This window comes from Coregonus lavaretus (genome assembly GCF_964263955.1).
Source record: "Coregonus lavaretus genome assembly, chromosome: 22".
Taxonomy (NCBI): domain Eukaryota; kingdom Metazoa; phylum Chordata; class Actinopteri; order Salmoniformes; family Salmonidae; genus Coregonus; species Coregonus lavaretus.
In genome coordinates, this window is record NC_140009.1 from 41,463,195 (window position 1) to 41,485,231 (window position 22,037).

General features: G+C 41.4%; 1 protein-coding gene and 1 long non-coding RNA gene across 2 annotated transcripts in view; one reads left to right on the forward strand and one right to left on the reverse strand.

The window, feature by feature from the left end:
- LOC311149819 overlaps positions 1 to 22,037 on the forward strand; it is a 398,282-nt gene that overhangs the window by 333,495 nt on the left and 42,750 nt on the right. The gene's annotated exons all lie outside the window — the stretch shown is intronic.
- The window catches only part of LOC311149575 (mitochondrial carrier homolog 1-like), a 61,042-nt gene that overhangs the window by 32,903 nt on the left and 6,102 nt on the right, over positions 1 to 22,037 (reverse strand). Inside the window, exons 6-8 of the mRNA XM_084186752.1 lie at positions 16,911 to 16,962; positions 14,425 to 14,484; positions 11,019 to 11,112 (exon numbers count right to left, since the gene is read on the reverse strand). Of these exons, the coding sequence (XP_084042878.1) occupies positions 11,019 to 11,112; positions 14,425 to 14,484; positions 16,911 to 16,962 (206 nt within the window). The remainder of the gene's footprint in view (positions 1 to 11,018; positions 11,113 to 14,424; positions 14,485 to 16,910; positions 16,963 to 22,037) is intronic.

Genomic DNA, 22,037 nt, shown 5'->3' on the forward strand with positions numbered 1-22,037 from the left:
CACAGCTTATCCCGTCGGTTTGCCAACATTCGTCAAGAGGGGATATGGTAACCAAGATTTCACAAGATTGGTTTTGCCCAAATTTAACAGAACATGTGAAACAACACATTTTTAAATGCGTCAAGTGCATACAATACAACACTACCAAGGGGTCACCACTTAAACCTGGTCATTTCCCCTCACCTAGTGGCCCATTTACACACATTGCAATGGATTTTATTGAGATGACTGAGAGAAAGGAGAGAAAGCGCTATTGTTTAGTAATAATTGACCGATTCACAAGATGGGTAGAGGCATTTCCTACTACCCACTGTGATGCTAAAACAGTAGCTACATTTCTGGTAAGGGGAATAGTCCCTAGATTTGGAATCCCAGAAACCTTGTCTGCAGACAATGACACCCATTTCACTGGAGATGTCATAGCCCAAATTGCCCTTATGCTGGGGATAGATCAGAAATGTGTCTGTATCGATCACTCGACAGGTAAAACCTGAGTAGAGTGTGTACCTTTGGTGCTGATGAAAATGGGAAGCAGCCCCAACAGAGGCAATGGGTATTGCCCTCATGAGATGTTAACAGGCCGTCCCATGAATGTCCCATCTCATAGGCCCATGACTGACAAACAGACTGACCTGACTAGACTGGAAGATGTATGAAGGATATTTGAAGGAACTAACTTATACTGTTAGGTCTCTGTATTCTCATTCTAGGAAAGCCCAGGAAGTGCCAGACGGAGAGGAAAAAGACGATATCCCTGTCCAAATCGGAGACTGGGTGAAACTGAAGGTTCACAAGCGAAAATGGAACCAGCCAAGATGGATGGGACCATACCAAGTGATCCAGGCTACCCTGACGGTTGTCAGAGTGACCGAGAGACAGGGATGGCACCACCTGTCAGACTGCCAGAAGATGGAGAAGCACCCACCAAAATAATGAAGAATGACCAGAACCTGCCACCTGATGAAGACTCAACATTTCTGCATGGACTCAATGGAGACAGAAGGAGGGGAGGTAGTGAGCCACATCCACTGGGCCATGAATGTGCTGTGTTATGTGTAATACTTTGTGCTCTGCTTGCTCCCTCAGTCTTGGCTGTGGAGATGCAGAACAACAAAATGAAGTCAACCAATTCCCGGGTTAATATGCTGCAGGGCCTGGGTAGGAGGGCAACACCAATAGTGATGTTCCCGAAACCTTCTTCAGCGGGTAAGCCTCTATCAGAGGACAATATGACCTCCTGATAATGATAAAGCTTATGGCCATGTTCTTAAACCAGGGGAGATTGTGGGAATGGCACTGTTCCCAGGGGTTGGTGTTGCTATCCTGTCCAAGTGGGTGAATAACATTACCTATTCTCTGCAGGCACACATGAATTTGACTGTCAAAGGCTTTACCCAACTCTCCCTTGATGTACAAAACTTAAAAGCTGTAGTGGCTCGTCAGGAAATGGCTTTAGACTATCTATTGGCGTACCAAGGGGGATTTTGCTCAGCATTGGGGCTAACTGTTAGTGGACAGTGTGTAATGCTGCTCCCAGATTCTTCTGACAACATGACTGAAATAATTAAAGAAATAAGCAATTTGGCTGATACATTCGCACCAAGCAAAAATGATTGGTTCTCTTCCTGGTTGACTTCCACCTTTGGGGAATGGGGAACCAAACTGCTCACCTGGCTGTTACCAATCCTTCTGCCCCTGTTTTTACTCCTTATTGGTGTTTGTGTTGTATGGGAAAATGTATAATTACAAATTTGTCCCTGGCCTTATGGTCCTCCACATAGACCAACAGGTTGAGTTGGATTACTATGTTGAGACCTCTGGGCCTGTTTTGGTCCCTTCTGCCCACCTTTATGGGGACTTGGATGAAAGGTTCTAAGTCAACTGATATTTATATGGAATTATGTTTTCAATGGATGGTTTTAAAATTCATAATTCAAATTTTCAATGATTTAGACCGATTAACGTTTAGCAAAGGAAAAACTAATTAAATGTTTATGTTATGAATATTTGTTAATGGTGTTAATACCGTGTTTGATTTCTTGTCTGTTTTTTTTGGTTTAGTGGATTTTTCACAGGTTAGAAATAATACACCTTAAAGGCACATAAATTATATTTTCTGAAGTTTCTATTGCCAGAGTTTTGGTTGCACACATGTAGATTATCCTGATAACAAATGTACTGAAAAACCCAATGTAAACCTGGTACACAAATTGTCTGAATTGCCTTTAACTCATGTCTGACGGTCCAGGGTAAACACTAACGATTAGGAAAAAGTTTATAATTTAGCAATAGTCCTATGTGTGATTCGGACCATGACAAGGACAGAGTATTGATTTTGCTGCTCATCCTCATGTTGAAGTTTTGCTGCAATATTTCTTAAAACTGGTAATAAATTCAAGGCCAAATGTAATGTTAAATGTTGCCATGACCAGGGCCAGAATACAGGATATGAAGGATTAGCTGAGCTACCTTTTACTGCTCAGGACAGTGATGTTTGACCTGTTGCATATTTAGAAATGCGCCTGCTGTAGACAGAGGTTTGCTCACAAGGTCGGCTCAGTGGGAGTGGAATATTGGCTGAACGCCCAGACTCTGTGATTGCCAGGTGTTCTCTCCTAAGCAGCCGCACTCTGGGAGCAAACGCTTCACTGAGAAAGAATCCACTTGGCTATCTTTGTTATACCTAATCATCAGCAGCAAGTTAGAACTGTATATGGTACGTGTAGAAGGTAAATGGTTTGAGACTCAGTAACCCGAAGGGAGGTTCCTCATAAGGATTATATACGTCATATGTTACATCTGGAAGGTTTTCAATGTTTTATTTTTATCGTTACATATGGTGTGAATTTGTCATATTATCTTATAGAAGATTGAATCTTCTAAGAGGGGAATGTGAGAGAAATATCACGTATTTACCTGGTTTGTTTAATATTAATAGTTAACTATTAATATGCTTAACAATAGCTGAGACATTTCTTAACACCAATGCTGTGCTTTTCGTAAGGATGGTTCCCTCTAGCTCCCTGCAGCTGGTCTGTTCTGGGCGTGTAGTCAATGACATAGGATAGAGATAAACTTGAGGAACAGATAGACCTGTATTGTTTCAATTTCTCGTTGCTTCTGAGTAACCTGGTCACACGGTCAAGATATGGGCAGTAACGGAGCTAACGTTATCACTTGTTTGTGCGCTATGACCCGATACACATAGCCACAAGAGGAAAACAAGGTGGCTCCTGATCTGCCAGGGAGGGGCGTGCTTGTATGAAAATATCTTCTGAGTGGCGCAGTGGTCTAAGGCACTGCATCGCAGTGCTAACTGTGCCACTAGAGATCCTGGTTCGAATCCAGGCTCTGTCGCAGCCGGCCGCGACCGGGAGACTCATGGGCGGCGCACAATTGGCCCAGTGTCGTCCAGGGTAGGGGAGGGAATGGCCGGCAGGGATGTAGCTCAGTTGATAGAGCATGGCGTTTGCAACGCCAGGGTTGTGGGTTCGATTCCCACGGGGGGCCAGTATAAAAAAAAAATGTATTCACTAACTGTAAGTCGCTCTGGATAAGAGCGTCTGCTAAATGACTAAAATGTAAATTTAAATGTAAAAGCAGAGATTGTTTTAGACACTTGGCAGAACTTATGAAGAGCTATACAAATCCTGTTGACTGTATTAATTTCTGCCTGCAATTGCATAACTAAAGATATTTTACATATACTCAGAAGCCGTTGTTTGTGTCATTTTCTAAAGGTTAAAGTTTGTTTAAGAATAAGAGAATATCAGCACTGTGCAAAGAACCCCTCTACATAGCTGTGTCCAAACGTTTGACTGGTAGCGTATATATATATATATATATATATATATATATATATATATATATATATATATATATATATATATATATATATATATATATATATATATATATATATATATATATATATACACACATACAGTTGAAGTCGGAAGTTTACATACACCTTAGCCAAATACATTTAAACTCAGTTTTTCACAATTCCTGACATTTAATTCTAGTAAAAATTCCCTGTCTTAGGTCAGTTAGGATCACCACTTTATTTTAAGAATGTGAAATGTCAGAATAATAGTAGAGAGAATGATTTATTTCAGCTTTTATTTCTTTCATCACATTCCAGTGGGTCAGAAGTTTACAAACAGTCAATTAGTATTTGGTAGCGTTGCCTTTAAATTGTTTAACTTGGGTCAAACGTTTTGGGTAGCCTTCCACAAGCTTCCCACAATAAGTTGGGTGAATTTTGGCCCATTCCTCCTGACAGAGCTGGTGTAACTGAGTCAGGTTTGTAGGCCTCATTGCTCGCACACACTTTTTCAGTTCTGCCCACAAATGTTGTATATGATTGAGGTCAGGGCTTTGTGATGGCCACTCCAATACCTTGACATTGTTGTCCTTAAGCCATTTTGCCACAACTTTGGAAGTATGCTTGGGGTCATTGTCCATTTGGAAGACCCATTTGCGACCAAGCTTTAACTTCCTGACTGATGTCTTGAGATGTTGCTTCAATATATCCACATAATTTTCCTTCCTCATGATGCCATCTATTTTGTGAAGTGCACCAGTCCCTCCTGCAGCAATGCACCCCCACAGCATGATGCTGCCACCCCTGTGCTTAACGGTTGGGATGGTGTTCTTCGGCTTGCAAGCGACCCCCTTTTTCCTCCAAACATAACGATGGTCATTATGGCCAAACAGTTATATTTTTGTTTCATCAGACCAGAGGACATTTTACGATCTTTGTCCCCATGTGCAGTTGCAAACCGTAGTCTGGCTTTTTTATGGTGGTTTTGGAGCAGTGGCTTCTTCCTTGCTGAGCGGCCTTTCAAGTTATGTCGATATAGGACTTGTTTTACTGTGGATATAGATACTTTTGTACCTGTTTCCTCCAGCATCTTCATAAGGTCCTTTGCTGTTGTTCTGGGATTGATTTGCACTTTTCGCACCAAAGTACGTTCATCTCTAGGAGACAGAACACGTCTCCTTCCTGAGCGGTATGACTGCTGAGTGGTCCCATGGTGTTTATACTTGCGTACTATTGAACGTGGTACCTTCAGGCGTTTTGAAATTGACATTTACATAAGTATTCAGACCCTTTACTCAGTACTTTGTTGAATCACCTTTGGCAGCGATTACAGCCTTGAGTCTTATTGGGTATGACGCTAGAAGCTTGGCACACCTGTATTTGGGGAGTTCCTCCCATTCTTCACTGCAGATCCTCTCAAGCTCTGTCAGGTTGGATGGGGAGTGTCTCTGCGCAGCTATTTTCATGTCTCTCCAGAGATGTTCGATCGGGTTCAAGTCCAGGCCAGGTTTCCTCCAGACGTGCCGCTTGGCATTCAGGCCAAAGAGTTCAGTCGTGGTTTCATCATACCAGAGAATCTTGTTTCTCATGGTCTGAGAGTCCTTTAGGTGCCTTTTGGCAAACTCCAAGTGAGCTGTCATGTGCCTTTTACTGAGGAGTGGCTTTCGTCTGGACTGATTTGGTGGAGTGCTGCAGAGATGGTTGTCCTTCTGGAAGGTTCTCCCATCTCCACAGAGTAACTCTGGAGCTCTGTCAGAGTGACCATCGGGTTCTTGGTCACCTCCCTGACCAAGGCCCTTCTCCCCCGATTGCTCAGTTTGGCCGGGCGGCCAGCTCTAGGAAGAGTCTTGGTGGTTCCAAACTTATTCTATTTAACAATGATGGAGGCCACTGTGTTCTTGGGGACCTTCAATGCTGCAGACATTTTTTGGTACCCTTCCCCAGGTCTGTGCCTAGACCCAATACTGTCTCGGAAATCTACGGACAATTCCTTCAACCTCATGGCTTGGTTTTTGCTCTGACATAAACTGTCAACTGTGGGACCTTATACAGACAGGTGTGTGCCTTTCCAAATCATGTCCAATCAATTGAAATTACCACAGGTGGAGTCCAATCAAGTTGTAGAAACATCAAGGATTATCAATGGAAACAGGATGCACCTGAGCTCAATTTCGAGTCTCATAGCAAAGGGTCTGAATACGTATGTAAATAAGGTATCTGTTTTTTAACTTCAATAATTTGCAAAAATGTCTAAAAACCTGTTTTAGCTTTATGGGGTATTGTGTGTAGATTGATGAGGAAAAAACATAATTGTATCAATTTTAGAATAAGGATGTAACTTAACAAAATGTGGAAAAAATTCAAGGGGTCTAAATACTTTCCGACTGCACTGTGGCTATATCCAGGAAAGCCAAAGTTCCAAAAGCTGGGCTTAAACAAATGCTGAGACTCTTATGTGGATGATGTAAACAAATATTTGTTGGTCTGATGTGATTAATAAGGAGCATCCAGATGCTGCACTTGATGAATTTATGAAATGTATTGATAAACATGCACCAGTTAAAAAACATACTGTTAGAACTATTAAGGCTCCATGGATTGATGAGGAATTGAAAAACTGTATGGTTGAACGAGATGGGGCAAAAGGAGTGGTTAATAAGTCAACAAAATAGAATAAACTGTAATATGAAGTCAAGATCAATGATATAAAGAATGATGGAAAATCTTGAAATGGAATTATGGGCAGAAAGACAAATTCAACTCCATCTTTCATCACAAAACCATTTGATGTTGCCAATTATTTTAATTATTACTTCATTGGCAAAGTGGGCAAACCTAGGCAAGAAAATGCCATACAATGAACAGTGAGCCATCGTATTCATGCATAAAAAACTAATAATGAAAGAAGTGCATTGCAAGTTTCAATTTTTTAAAGTAAGTCTGGGAGAGGTGGATTATTTTGTTTGTTATGGATCAATAACGACAAACCTCCTGGCATTGACAACTTAGATGGAAAGCTACTGAGGATGGCAGCTGATCTATAGCCACTCCTATCTATCTGTCATATCTTTAAATCTGAGCCTTGAGGAAAGTGTTGGTCCTCAGGCCTGGAGGGAAGCCAAAGTCATTCCGCTACCCAAGAGTGGTAAAGCGGACTTTACTGGTTCGAAAAGTTTGCCAGCTCTTAGCAAAATGTTGGAAAAATGGTGTTTGACCAAATACAATGCTATTTCTCTGGAAACAAATTAACAACAGACTTTCAGCATGCTTATAGAGAAGGGCACTCAACATGTACTGCACTGACACAAATGACTGATGATTGGTTTAAAGAAATTGATAATAAGATTGTGGGAGCTATACTGTTACATTTCAGTGCAGCTTTTGATATTATTGACCATAACCTGTTGTTGAGAAAACGTATGTGTTATGGCTTTTCAACCAGCCATTTTGTGGATTCAGAGCTATCTATCTAATAGAACTCAAGACGGTTTTCTTTCAGGGAAGCTTCTCTAATGTCAAACATGTAAAGTGTGGAGTACCACAGGGCAGCTCTCTAGGCCCTCTACTCTTTTCTATTTCTACCAATGCCCTGCCACTGGCATTAAACAAATTATTTGTCTCCATGTATGCTGGTGATTCAACCATATACGCGTCAGCAATCACAACTAATAAAGTTACTGAAACCCTTAGAGTTGCAGTCAGTTTTGGAATGGGTGGCCAGTAAATAACTGGTCCTGAACATCTATAAAACTAAGACCATTGAATTTGCTACAAATCGTTCCCTAAGTTGTAGACCATAGCTGAATTTGGTAATGAATGGTGTGGCTGTTGAACAAGTTGAGGAGGCCAAATTACTTGGTGTTACCTTAGATTGTAAACTGTCATGGTCAAAACATTCGGAAAGTATTCAGACCCCTTGACTTTTTCCACCTTTAGTTACGTTACAGCCTTATTCTAAAATTGATTAAATAAAACATTTTCCTCATCAATCTACACACAATATCCCATAATGACAAAGCGAAAACAGTTATCTAAATTTTTGCAAATGTATTAAAAATAAAAACAGAAATACCTTATTTACATAAGTATTCAGACCCTTTGATATGAGACTCGAAATTGAGCTCAGGTGCATCCTGTTTCCGTTGATCATTCTTGAGATGTTTCTACAACTTGATTGGAGTCCACCTGTGGTACATTCAATTGATTAGACATGATTTGGAAAGGCACACACCTGTCTATATAAGGTCCCACAGTCAGAGCCAAAACCAAGCCATGAGGCTGAAGGAATTGTGCGTAGACTTCTGAGATAGGATAGTGTCGAGGCACAGATCTAGGGAAAGGTACCAAAAAATGTCTGCAGCATTGAAGGTCCCCAAAAACACAGTGGCCTCCATCATTGTTAAATGGAAGAAGTTTGGAACCAATAAGACTCTTCCTAGAGCTGGCCGCCCGGCCAAACTGAGCAATCGGGGGAGAAGGGCCTTGGTCAGGGAGGTGACCAAGAACCCGATTGAAGCTCTGACAGAGCTTCAGAGTTCCTCTTTGGAGATGGGAGAACCTTCCAGAAAGACAACCATCTCTGCAGCATTCCACCAATCAGGCCTTTACGGTAGAGTTGCCAGACGGAAGCCACTCCTCAGTAAAAGGCACATGACAGCCCACTTGGAGTTTGCCAAAAGGCACCTAAAGGACTCTCAGACCATGAGAAACAAGATTATCTGGTCTGATGAAACCAAGATTGAACTCTGTGGCCTGAATGCCAAGCATCACGTCAGGAGGAAACCTGGCACCATCCCTACGGTGAAGCATGGTGGTGGCAGCATCATGCTGTGGGGATGTTTTTCAGCGGCAGGGACTGGGAGACTAGTCAGGATCGAGGGAAAGATTAACGTACAGAGCGATCCTTGATGAAAACCTGCTCCAAAGCGCATAGGACCTCAAACTGGGGTGAAAGTTCACCTTCCAAGAGGACAACGACCTTAAGCACATTGCCAAGACAACGCAGGAGTGGATTCGGGACAAGTCTCTGAATGTCCTTGAGTGGCCCAGCCAGAGCCCGGACTTGAACCCTATCTAACATCTCTGGAGAGACCTGAAAATAGCTGTGCAGCGACGCTCCCCATCCAACTTGACAGAGCTTGAGAGGATCTGCAGAGAAGAATGGGAGAAACTCCCCAAATACAGGTGTGCCAAGCTTGTAGCGTCATAACCAAGAAGACTCAAGGCTGTAATCGCTGCCAAAGGTGCCTCAACAAAGTACTGAGTAAAGGGTCTGAATACATACAGTGGGGAGAACAAGTATTTGATACAATGCCGATTTTGCAGGTTTTCCTACTTACAAAGCATGTAGAGGTCTGTAATTTTTATCATAGGTACACTTCAACTGTGAGAGACGGAATCTAAAACAAAAATCCAGAAAAATCACATTGTATGATTTTTAAGTAATGAATTTGCATTTTATTGCATGACATAAGTATTTGATCACCTACCAACCAGTAAGAATTCCGGCTCTCACAGACCTGTTAGTTTTTCTTTAAGAAGCCCTCCTGTTCTCCCCTCATTACCTGTATGAACTGCACCTGTTTGAACTCGTTACCTGTATAAAAGACACCTGTCCAATCACTCAATCAAACAGACTCCAACCTCTCCACAATGGCCAAGACCAGAGAGCTGTGTAAGGACATCAGGGATAAAATTGTAGACCACCTGCACAAGGCTGGGATGGGCTACAGGATAATAGGCAAGCAGCTGGGTGAGAAGGCAACAACTGTTGGCGCAATTATTAGAAAATGGAAGAAGTTCAAGATGGCGGTCCATCACCCTCGGTCTGGGGCTCCATGCAAGATCTCACCTCGTGGGGCATCAATGATCATGAGGAAGGTGAGGGATCAGCTGAAGAGAGCTGGGACCACAGTCTCAAAGAAAACCATTAGTAACACACTACGCCGTCATGGATTAAAATCCTGCAGTGTACGCAAGGTCCCCCTGCTCAAGCCAGCGCATATCCGGGCCCATCTGAAGTTTGCCAATGACCATCTGGATGATCCAGAGGAGGAATGGGAGAAGGTCATGTGGTCTGATGAGACAAAAATAGAGCTTTTTGGTCTAAACTCCACTCGCCGTATTTGGAGGAAGAATGAGGAGTACAACCCCAAGAACACCATCCCAACCGTGAAGCATGGAGGTGGAAACATCATTCTTTGGGGATGCTTTTCTGCAAAGGGGACAGGACGACTGCACCGTATTGAGGGGAGGATGGATGGGGCCATGTATCGCGAGATCTTGGCCAACAACCTCCTTCCCTCAGTAAGAGCATTGAAGATGGGTCGTGGCTAGGTCTTCCAGCATGACAACGACCCGAAACACACAGCCAGGGCAACTAAGGAGTGGCTCCGTAAGAAGCATCTCAAGGTCCTGGAGTGGCCTAGCCAGTCTCCAGACCTGAACCCAATAGAAAATCTTTGGAGGGAGCTGAAAGTCCGTATTGCCCAGCGACAGCCCCGAAACCTGAAGGATCTGGAGAAGGTCTGTATGAAGGAGTGGGCCAAAATCCCTGCTGCAGTGTGTGCAAACCTGGTTAAGACCTACAGGAAACGTATGATCTCTGTAATTGCAAACAAAGGTTTCTGTACCAAATATTAAGTTCTGCTTTTCTGATGTATCAAATACTTATGTCATGCAATAAAATGCAAATGAATTACTTAAAAATCATACAATGTGATTTTCTGGATTTTTGTTTTAGATTCCTTCTCTCACAGTTGAAGTGTACCTATGATAAAAATTACAGACCTCTACATGCTTTGTAAGTAGGAAAACCTGCATAATCGGCAGTGTATCAAATACTTGTTCTCCCCACTGTGTGTGTGTGTGTGTGTGTGTGTATATATATATATATATATACACACAAATGTTTTACTATTCCTATTTATTTGATATCATTAAAGAATATATTGCTGACTTTCTTCTGACTTTAACTATGAAACGCATGTCCAGTACTGAACCAAGGATTTTCCTGTTATTTAAGAGTTTGTAACAAAACAAGTAGATTATTGTATTATTCCTGCCCTCATGGTTTCGTAAAGTATCTACAACTTCAACAGAGATGTGTTTTCTCACTGGGGTTTACAACTCAGGTTATTGAAGTGACAGCTGATCTTAAACCAGTGCTTAGAGATGTATGTACTGTGCTTACATTGTCGTCCACGGCGTAGGTGTTGATGAAGTGAGCCAGGAGGTTACAACACCACAGAAAGATTACCTCACCCAGGACATGGGGCACAACCCCCCTGCAAACATACAGCGTCCAATAAGGGGAAAGGCCATAAATACAGTACAGATCAAAACAATGTCAAAGGTTTTGAACCAGGAATATTGAGTCTTACCTAGGGCCCAATAAAATCAGTTTTATTTTTTGTCTGATTACATTTTCTCAGTTTCGTTTTTCCAGATTTCTGTTTTTCCAGGTTTTTGCTCTGGAAATCTAACTTTTATTATAGAAAAACAACTCAATTGGATGTTCTAAGTCCATAACAATGTTTAAATCACATCAGGAAACCATTTCTGAGGTCTAGGAAATGTATTAGACATTTGGATTATGGGTGTAGTCACCCTTTAATGGAAGTGTGCACCAGGAAGAGATCGTTGTTTGGTGCTCAGTGCTATCCGGGATACTTGGGATGTCTGTACCCTAAACCCTGATGGAATTATGTTTTAGAATTGTTTTAAATTAATAGAAAATGAAAGTCTGAAATGTCTTGAGTCAATAAATATTCAACCCCTTTGTTATGGCAAGCCTAAATAAGTTCAGGAGCAAAAATGTGCTTAACAATAACAGTGTTTAACATGATATTTGTATGACTACCTCATCTCTGTACCCCACACATACAATTATCTGTAAGGTCACTCAGTCGAGCAGTGAATTTCAAACACAGATTCAACCACACAGACCAGGGAGGTTTTCCAATGTCTAGTAAAGGGCAACTTTTGGTCGATGCGTAAAAATAAAAAAGCATGGCAAGACGTGAAAATGGCTGTCTAGCAATGATCAACAACCAACTTGACAGAGCTTGAAGAATTTTAAAAATAATAATGTGCAAATATTGTACAATCCAGGTGTACAAAGCTACAGACACTTATCCAGAAAGACTCGCAGCTGTAATCACTGCCAAAAGGTGGTTCTAACATGCATTGACTCAGGGGTGTGAATACTTATGTAAATATAATATTTCTGTATTTCATTTTCAATAAATCTGCAAAAATTTCTAAAAACATGTTTTCATTATGTTGTCATTATGGGGTATTGTGTGTAGATGGGTGAGATACATTTTTTTATTTAATCCATTTTGAATTCAGGCTGTAACAACAAAATACTTTCTGAAGGCACATACTGAACAAAAATATAAACACAACATGGAACAATGTCAAATATTTTACTGAGTTACAGTTCACATAAGGAAATCAGTCAATCGAAATAAATTCATTAGGCCGTAATCTATGGATTTCACATGAATGGGCAGAGGTGCAGCCAACCAGAATGAGTTTTTCCCCACAAAAGGGCTTTATTACAAATTCATGAAAACGACGTCGGAGGCGGCTTATGGTAGAGAAATTAACATTAATTTCTCTGGCAACAGCTCTGGTGGACATTCCTGCAGTCTGCATGCCAATTGCACACTCCCTCAAAACATGAGACATCTGTGGCATTGTGTTGTGTGACAAAACTGTGCCTTTTATTGTCCCCAGCACAAAGTGCACGCACCTGTGTAATGATCATGCTGTTGAATCTGCTTCTTGATATGCCACACCTGTCAGGTGGATGGATTATCTTGACAAAGGAGAAATGCTCACTAACAGGGATGTAAATACATTTGTGCACAAAATGTGAGAGAAATAAGCTTTTTGTGCATATGGAACATTTCTGGGATGTTTTATTTCAGCTCATGAAACATGGGACCAACACTTTACATGTTGCGTTCATATTTTTGTTCAGTGTATTATTTTTGCTAGGTACCATTAGCTAGCGCTAGTCGGCTGTACCTGCGGCAAAACTCTGGTATTTGTCATCCTATTGCTTGTTCTCCATCTTCTTTTTAAATAGTGAGCCAACATATCTAGGCCCCGATTTGAACGGAATTCCCTTTTATGCGCTTTTCTCTCTATGCATTCTCTGACCTTGAACATAAACATGAGAATAGCATGCTATTCACCCACTATTCATTTGAGGTGGAGCTCGAATAAATGAAGGTGTGGCGGTGGTGTGTCTAGATACACCACATTCTGACCTTGACTTAATTCCCTCATAATTCCACCACCTTTACGCGCGAGGAAACCATGAATAAGGTCGAGTGAACCTCCCAGTTCCAAGTGGAAAAGGCATCAGCTTTTTTTTCTGATAGTAATAACAGATTTCTCCATGCACTATAATTTATAAATTGATAAGAACTATTGATAAGCGCTAGGTAAATGAGAAATCCATACATGTATTTTTGCATTTTGCATTCCATTCCATTCAGTTTACCTTTCTTTCCTATGTCACGTCCTTGTAAGTTCCTAGCATTAGTGGATCATATTAGGCTAACGTTGTGCATTAATTTGGGACATCTAGCCTATTTGAATCATTATGGAACTCAGACCACACATAGCAGGTTAAACCTGGAGCCTGGTGCACGGTTCACGATGACTGGACCGTTGTCATACAGTTCCATGATTAGTGAGAATTAGGGTTGATTTATAGGATTATTGTTCAACCCCTATTGTACACTTTTTTCCACCTTCCAATATTTTATGGATTGAATTTGAATATGACAACTTTCAGGATGAATCAAACTACTGTATTTGTTTTCCATACATACTTTCCTAACCCTAAAATGTGCCTAAATAATCTATAAGATCAAAGTATTTTTTAAATCTGCCAGTTGACGCTGAAACGAAGACAAATATGCATAGATGGCTTTCTTTATTTGATCCCTATATTCTGACCGAGTTCTCTCAATGTATTATATTGAGTCTGTTGACAAAATTCTAATTAAAAGGTACATCGTATTGAAAGGGATGGCTTAAGATAAATGTACTCAAAACCCAATTGAATGAAAACTCCACGAGAAAATCTGTTGGCCAGCAAGTGGGAGGGTTTTTAGCAATTGAATGAAATGTATTCAGAGCGCGCAAGGTAGCCACACCTGCAGAGCACGTTACGCGACTGAAAAAGGTAAGTCTGAATACCAAATACTGAGAAGTGCATAGGAAAGACATAAATTCCAAAGTTGGGATCAGGCCCATAGTGAGTTTGGAACATCAAATCGCAGTACCGAATAGCAATACATATAGAATTGTGAGAATCGCAATACATATCGTATTGACACCTAAGTATCGTCATAATATCGTATCGTGAGGTCCCTGATAATTCCCAGCCCTAATACAAAAACAAAGGATAATAATGTCCCTTACCTATAGTGCTCCACAAACTAGGAGATTCACACTACCATTGGGGTGATGTCAGTAACATTTACAGTTAATGCCATAGAATGTCTCACTTACAAAGTCTGACTAGTAAGAAATTTAATTACTTTACAAAGTGGAATAAAAAAAGCATTACTTACACAAAGAATCCCCCAACGCCCTCCTCGTTGAAGATTTTGGTGATGCTGCTGAACAGCCCCCTGTCAGAGTCAATCCGAGAGGAAAGCAAGATGAAAACTTCAAATTAAAACAAAATCTACCAAGTGTTAATAATTTACAACTACATGTTTAGCACCTCTGAGTAAACAGAAAGGAAAACGTTGCACACTGTTGCTCATGCTCCCAGGTGATATTTATTTATAACAACATTTCGACCCTTAGGTCTTCATCAGGCATCAATATCCCAGGTGGGGGTGGAAGGTCCTATTTATAGGGGCAGTACTCAGTGACATCACTTCCTGAAACTGGAGGTAAAAAATGTATAACATACACTACCGTTCAAAAGTTTGGAGTCACTTAGAAATGTCCTTGTTTTCAAAAGACAAGCAATTTTTTTGTCCATTAAAATAACATCAAATTGACCAGAAATATAGTGTATACATTGTTAATGTTGTAAATGCCTAGTGTAGATGGAAACGGCTGATTTGAAATGGAATATCTACATAGGCGTACAGAGGCCCATTATCAGCAACCATCAGTCCTGTGTTCCAATGGCACGTTGTGTTTGCTAATCCAAGTTTATCATTTTAAAAAGGCTAATTGATCATTAGAAAACCCTTTTGCAATTATGTTAGCACAGCTGAAAACTGTTGTGCTGATTAAAGAAGCAATACAACTGGCCTTCTTGAAAATAGTTGAGTATCTGGAGCATCAGCAATTGTGGGTTCAATTACAGGCTCAAAATGTCCAGAAACAAATAACTTTCTTCTGAAACTCTTCAGTCTATTCTTGTTCTGAGAAATTAAGGCTATTCCATGCGAGAAATTGCCAACAAACTGAAGATCTTGTACAACGCTGTGTACTACTCCCTTCACAGAACAGTGCATTAGTGTCAAATACATTAGAGTGTCTAGTTTGAGAAACAGACGCCTCATAGGTCCTCAACTGGCAGCTTCATTAAATAGTACCCGCAAAACACCAGTCTCAACGTCAACAGTGAAGAGGCGACTCCGGGATGCTGACCATCTAGGCAGAGTTGCAAAGAAAAAGCCATATCTCAGACTGGCCAATAAAAATAAAAGATTAAGATGGGCAAAAGAACACAGACACTGGACAGAGGAAGTTTGGAAAAAAGTGTTATGGACAGATGAATCGAAGTTTGAGGTGTTCGGATCACAAAGAAGAACATTTGTGAGATGCAGACCAAATGAAAAGATGCTGGAGGAGTGCCTGATGCCATCTGTCAAGCATGGTGGAGGCAATGTGATGGTCTGGGGGTGCTTTGGTGGTGGTAAAGTGGGAGATTTGTACAGGGTAAAAGGAATCTTGAAGAAGGAAGGCTATCACTCCATTTTGCAATGCCATGCCATACCCTGTGGACGGCGCTTGATTGGAGCCAATTTCCTCCTACAACAGGACAATGACCCAAAGCACAGCTCCAAACTATGCAAGAACTATTTAGGGAAGAAGCACTCAGCTGGTATTCTGTCTATAATGGAGTGGACAGCACAGTCACCGGATCTCAACCCTATTGAGCTGTTGTGGGAGCAGCTTGACCGTATGGTACGTAAGAAGTGCCCATCAAGCCAATCCAACTTGTGAGAGGTGCTTCAGGAAGCATGGGGTGAAATCTCTTCAGATTACCTCAACAAATTGACAACAAGAATGCAAAAGGTCTGCAAGGCTGTAATTGCTGCAAATGGTGGATTCTTTGACGAAAGCAAAGTTTGAAGGACACAATTATTATTTCAATTAAAAATCATTATTTCTAACCTTGTCAATGACTACATTTCCTATTCATTTTGCTATATTTCCTATTCAAACTCATTTCATGTATGTTTTCATGGAAAACAAGGACATTTCCAAGTGACCGCAAACTTTTGAACGGTAGTGTAGGTTCACAATATTAACATTCAATGTATCAAAATATGATTATATACAAGGAATGCAATCAATATTTACAGTAATATACATACAATATTCATACAATGTTCAATTAGGAATAAAATAAAAACCAATTTGGACATATTGAAACTTTAAAAACGGTTTCAAGTCAAACTCCTCGTTAAGGCCAAGAGGTGAAAGTGTGTTGAGCCTGTGGATCCAGAAAGATTCCCTTTGAAGAAGTTTCCTCTCAATGTCCCCTTCCCTGCGTAAGAACCTCTGCGTGCCTCTAATGAAACTAAGCTATCCATTCTATTACTTCAACTAATGTAGACCGCTAAGAATTTTTGCATAATAAGTAAACGTTCTGTATTGTACCATGTCACTGTCAGTGGAGTCATGAAGTTGCAGTAATGAAATGGACACTTTATTGTCGTTTATGACATTCGTGCCAAGTGTTTGATGAATTACCCAACACTCATGACACATTGAGAAACTGTAAGGTAACCGAGTCAGGTAAGTCAACAAGTCCCTTTGTTAATTTGCATACAGTATCTGAGGTATGCCACATGTCACACCTTACCTGTACTTGACCTCTCTCCCCACAAACTGAGCCATGCATCGCACTGAGATCACTGAAATACAGGACAACAACATCAGGGGAGCAAACAGTGTTATCTGCAGGACATCACAAGGAAACCAAATCTTAGAGCTAACACATAAATGAGACCAGCAAATCTTAAGATAACTGCTACTAGAATGCTACACTAACCAGGTTTCCATCCAACCAATTCATGCGGATTAATTTTAAAAAACTCACGGCAGGCCTGACGGAAACAGCAAATTTGTCAGCAAAATATCCTAATTAATTACGTGACAATTGCGGTGGAAACGCGGTTATGCGCAACTATTGATATAATACCCATAAATGGAGGCACATGCGCATACCAATAAGACGCATGGGGAGTGAGTAGCTCTGTTTTGTACCGACAAAAATGTGGTTATGTAGAAACCAGACAACAAAGTTTAAATGAAGCCTCTAAAATAGACAAATCAACATATCCCCAAGCAACTGGGAGAGAGTGAGTGATAATTTACGTACAACAGCGAACCAATCAGTTGGTAAAGCGGTGCGGCGACACGAATCCAACAAGCCATGGCTTCCCCCAGAGGAAAAGACAAGGAGCAACTTTTGCTCGAAAAGAAAGTAGTCTATCGTGCAAACTTTAGAAGATGAATTAGACCAGCAAGAAAACAGATTGAGACGAAACGTGAGAATATTATCCTTACCGGAAGACGAGGAGAAAGGAGACCAGCTACGTGGTCAAACTGATATCAGAGCTTGACGTGGATAAATCACCAGAAGATCTGGAACGATGCCACAGGATCGGCATGAGGCAGAAGAACGCTAAATACTCATGGTAATCTTCAAACTGTGGAACTACAGTGCATTCGGAAAGTATTCAGACATTTTGTTACGTTACAGCTTTATTCTAAAATGGTTTGTTTTTTTCCCTCATCAATCGCAACACAATACCCCATAAATGACAAAGCAAAAACAGGTTTTTAGAAATGTTTACAAATGTATTGAAAATAAAAAACTGAAATGACATTTACATAAGTATTCAGACCCTTTACTCAGTACTTTGTTGAAGCACCTTTGGCAGCTACTACAGCCTTGAGTCTTCTTGGGTATGACGCTACAAGCTTGGCACAACTGTATTTGGAGAGTTTCTCCCATTTTTCTCTGCAGATCCTCTTAAGCTCTGTCAGGTTGGATGGGGAGCATCGCTGCACAGCTATCTTCAGGTCTCTCCAGAGATGTTAGATCGGGTTCAAGTCCGGGCTCTGGCTGGGCCACTCAAGGACATTCAGAGACTTGTCTCAAAGCCACTCCTGCGTTGTCTTGGCTGTGTGCTTAGGTTCGTTGTCCTGTTGGAAGGTGAACCTTTTCCCCAGTCTGAGGTCCTGAGCGCTCTGAAGCAGGTTTTCATCAAGGATCTCTCTGTAGTTTGCTCCATTCATCTTTCCCCGATCCTGACTAGTCTCCCAGTCCCTGCCGCTGAAAAACAACCCCACAGCATGATGCTTCCACCACCATGCTTCACTGTAGGGATGGTGCCAGGTTTCCTCCAGATGTGACGATTGGCATTCAGGCCATAGAGTTCAATCTTGGTTTCATCAGACCAGAAAATCTTGTTTCCCATGGTCTGAGTCCTTTAGGTGCCTTTTGGCAAACTCCAAGCAAACTGCCTTTTACTGATGAGTGGCTTCCATAAAGGCCTGATTGGTGGAATGCTGCAGAGATGGTTGTCCTTCTGGAAGGTTCTCCCATCTCCACAGAGGAACTCTGGAGCTCTGTCAGAGTAACCATTGGGTTCTTGGGGTTCTCCCTGACCAAGGCCCTTCTCCCCCGATTGCTCAGTTTGGCCGGGCAGCCAGCTCTAGGAAGAGTCTTCGCGGTTCCAAACTTCTTCCATTTAAGAATGATGGAGGCCACTGTGTTCTTGGGGACCTTCCACGATGCAGAAATGTTTTGGTACCCTTCCCCAGATCTGTGCATCGACACAATCCTGTCTCGGAGCTCTACGGACAATTCCTTTGACCTCATGGCTTGGTTTTTGCTCTGACATGCATTGTCAACTGTGAGACCTTATATAGACAGGTGTGTGCCTTACCAAATCATGTCCAATCAATTGAATTTACCACAGGGGGACTCCAATCAAGTTGTAGAAACATCAAGGATGGTCAATGGAAACAGGATGCACCTGAACTGAATTGAGTCTCATAGCAAAGGGTCTGAATACTTATGTAAATAAGGTATTTCTGTTTTGTTTTGATAAATTTGCAAATATTTATAAAAACCTGTTTTCGCTTTGTCATTATGGGGTATTGTGTGTAGGTTGATGAGGAAAATGTTTTATTTAAATCTATTTTAGAATAAGGCTGTAACGTAAGAAAATGTGGAAAAAGTCAAGGGGTCTGAGTACTTTCCGAATGCACTGTATCAGACCAAAATAAACATTCTGAAGGCACAGGGGAGAAAGGAGATCTAAATCCACGATCGGTCCATTCAATTCGTCCAGGACCTGTCTGCTAAGCTGAGAGAGAAACGCAAGGAATACATTCTGATCAGACAGTCTCTGGAGGAAAAGGGGATCAAGTCTCAGCTCCGCTTCCTGGCAATGCTGTGGGTATGGAAGGGAACACAAAGGATGGAATTCACAAGCGCCGATGAAACCCTAATCAAGCTACAACAAACCTTCCCAGAAACCTTCCCAGTTGAAGGAGGTGAGCCCCCTGCTCTGAGAAGAGGACGAAGTAGGATGAAACGATGAGCCCACTAGGCTACATACAGTGATGCCTAAGCCCAGTTTATTGTAATTTGAGACAATATCCTTTCCCCTCCCCCAATACAATCTATACTCTACTTTCCCCAAATACCTGTTCTTCTCTATGAAGTAACAATAGAAGTAGCCGATGCCAATGGGCTTAAGAAAGGGGCACAAGACAGGGATAACCTCTCTCCCCCCTCCTGTTTGCACTGGCAATTGAACAGCTTGCAGAAAGAATTAGACAGGACCCAAACGTACCAGGCAACAGTATTGGTAAATATTAATATAAACTAATCTTATTTGCGGATATACCTGAACAATATTGAAAACTCAATGCCCCCCTTGCTAAAAATATTTTCAGAATACTCTAAAATCTCAGGGCGTAAAATGTACGTGGATTTTTTTTAATGAATGGCAATAACAAAAATAATAACTCCTTTAAGTGGACCACAAAACATATCAAATACTTAGGATGCTTAATAAGTTACAAACATATACAGTGAGGGAAAAAAGTATTTGATCCCCTGCTGATTTTGTACGTTTGCCCACTGACAAATAAATGATCAGTGTATAATTTTTATGGTAGGTTTATTTGAACAGTGAGAGACAGAATAACAACAACAAAATCCAGAAAAACGCATGTCAAAAATGTTATAAATTGATTTGTATTTTAATGAGGGAATAAAGTATTTGACCCCCTCTCAATCAGAAAGATTTCTGGCTCCCAGGTGTCTTTTATACAGGTAACAAGCTGAGTTTAGGAGCACACTCTTAAAGGGAGTGCTCCTAATCTCAGTTTGTTACCTGTCTAAAAGACACCTGTCCACAGAAGCAATCAATCAATCAGATTCCAAACTCTCCACCATGGCCAAGACCAAAGAGCTCTCCAAGGATATCAGGGACAAGATTGTAGACCTACACAAGGCTGGAATGGGCTACAAGACCATCGCCAAGCAGCTTGGTGAGAAGGTGACAACAGTTGGTGAGATTATTTGCAAATGGAAGAAACACAAAAGAACTGTCAATCTCCCTCGGCCTGGGGCTCCATGCAAGATCTCACCTCGTGGAGTTGCAATGATCATGAGAACGGTGAGGAATCAGCCCAGAACTACACGGGAGGATCTTGTCAATGATCTCAAGGCACCTGGGACCATAGACACCAAGAAAACAATTGGTAACACACTACGCTGTGAAGGACTGAAATCCTGCAGCGCCCGCAAGGTCCCCCTGCTCAAGAAAGCACATATACAGGCCTGTCTGTAGTTTGCCAATGAACATCTGAATGATTCAGAGGAGAACTGGGTGAAAGCGTTGTAGTCAGATGAGACCAAAATCGAGCTCTTTGGCATCAACTCAACTCGCCGTGTTTGGAGGACAATGAATGCTGCCTATGACCCCAAGAACACCATCCCCACCTTCAAACATGGGGGTGGAAACATTATGCTTTGGGGGTGTTTTTCTGCTAAGGGGACAGGACAACTTCACCGCATCAAAGGGACAATGGACGGGCCAGGTACCGTCAAATCTTGTGTGAGAACCTCCTTCCCTCAGCCAGGGCATTGAAAATGGGTCGTGGATGGGTATTCCAGCATGACAATAACCCAAAACACACGGCCAAGGCAACAAAGGAGTGGCTCAAGAAGAAGCACATTAAGGTCCTGGAGTGGCCTAGCCAGTCTCCAGACCTTAATCCCATAGAAAATCTGTAGAGGGAGCTGAAGGTTCGAGTTGCCAAACGTCAGCCTCGAAACCTTAATGACTTGGAGAAGATCTGCAAAGAGGAGTGGAACAAAATCCCTCCTGAGATGTATGCAAACCTGGTGGCCAACTACAAGAAACGTCTGACCTCTGTGATTGAAGGGTTTAGTCATCAAGTACTAAGTCATGTTTTGCAGAGGGTCAAATACTTATTTCCCTCATTAAAATGCAAATCAATTTATAACATTTTTGACATGCGTTTTTCTGGATTTTTTTGTTGTTATTCTGTCTCTCACTGTTCAAATAAACCTACCATTAACATTATAGACTGATCATTTCTTTGTCAGTGGGCAAATGTACAAAATCAGCAGGGGATCAAATACTTTTTTCCCTCACTGTACAGATAACTTTATCCCATTACTCAACAATATGAAGGCAGATCTAAATAAATTGAATAATCTTGTGTCAATGCTATAAAGTCCAAAAGTTGTGGGCGGAGTTAGAAAGTTGGCTGTCAGAAGTATTACAATGTACATTTACTTTTAATCCGTCTGTCTGCATATTTCAAGACATGGCATATGAGGGTGCAGTGAGATACCCGATGGGTTGGACGATACTTTTCTCGTCAATCATATTGAAAAAACGTATACTTAGCTGGAAATCAACCAATCCTCCAT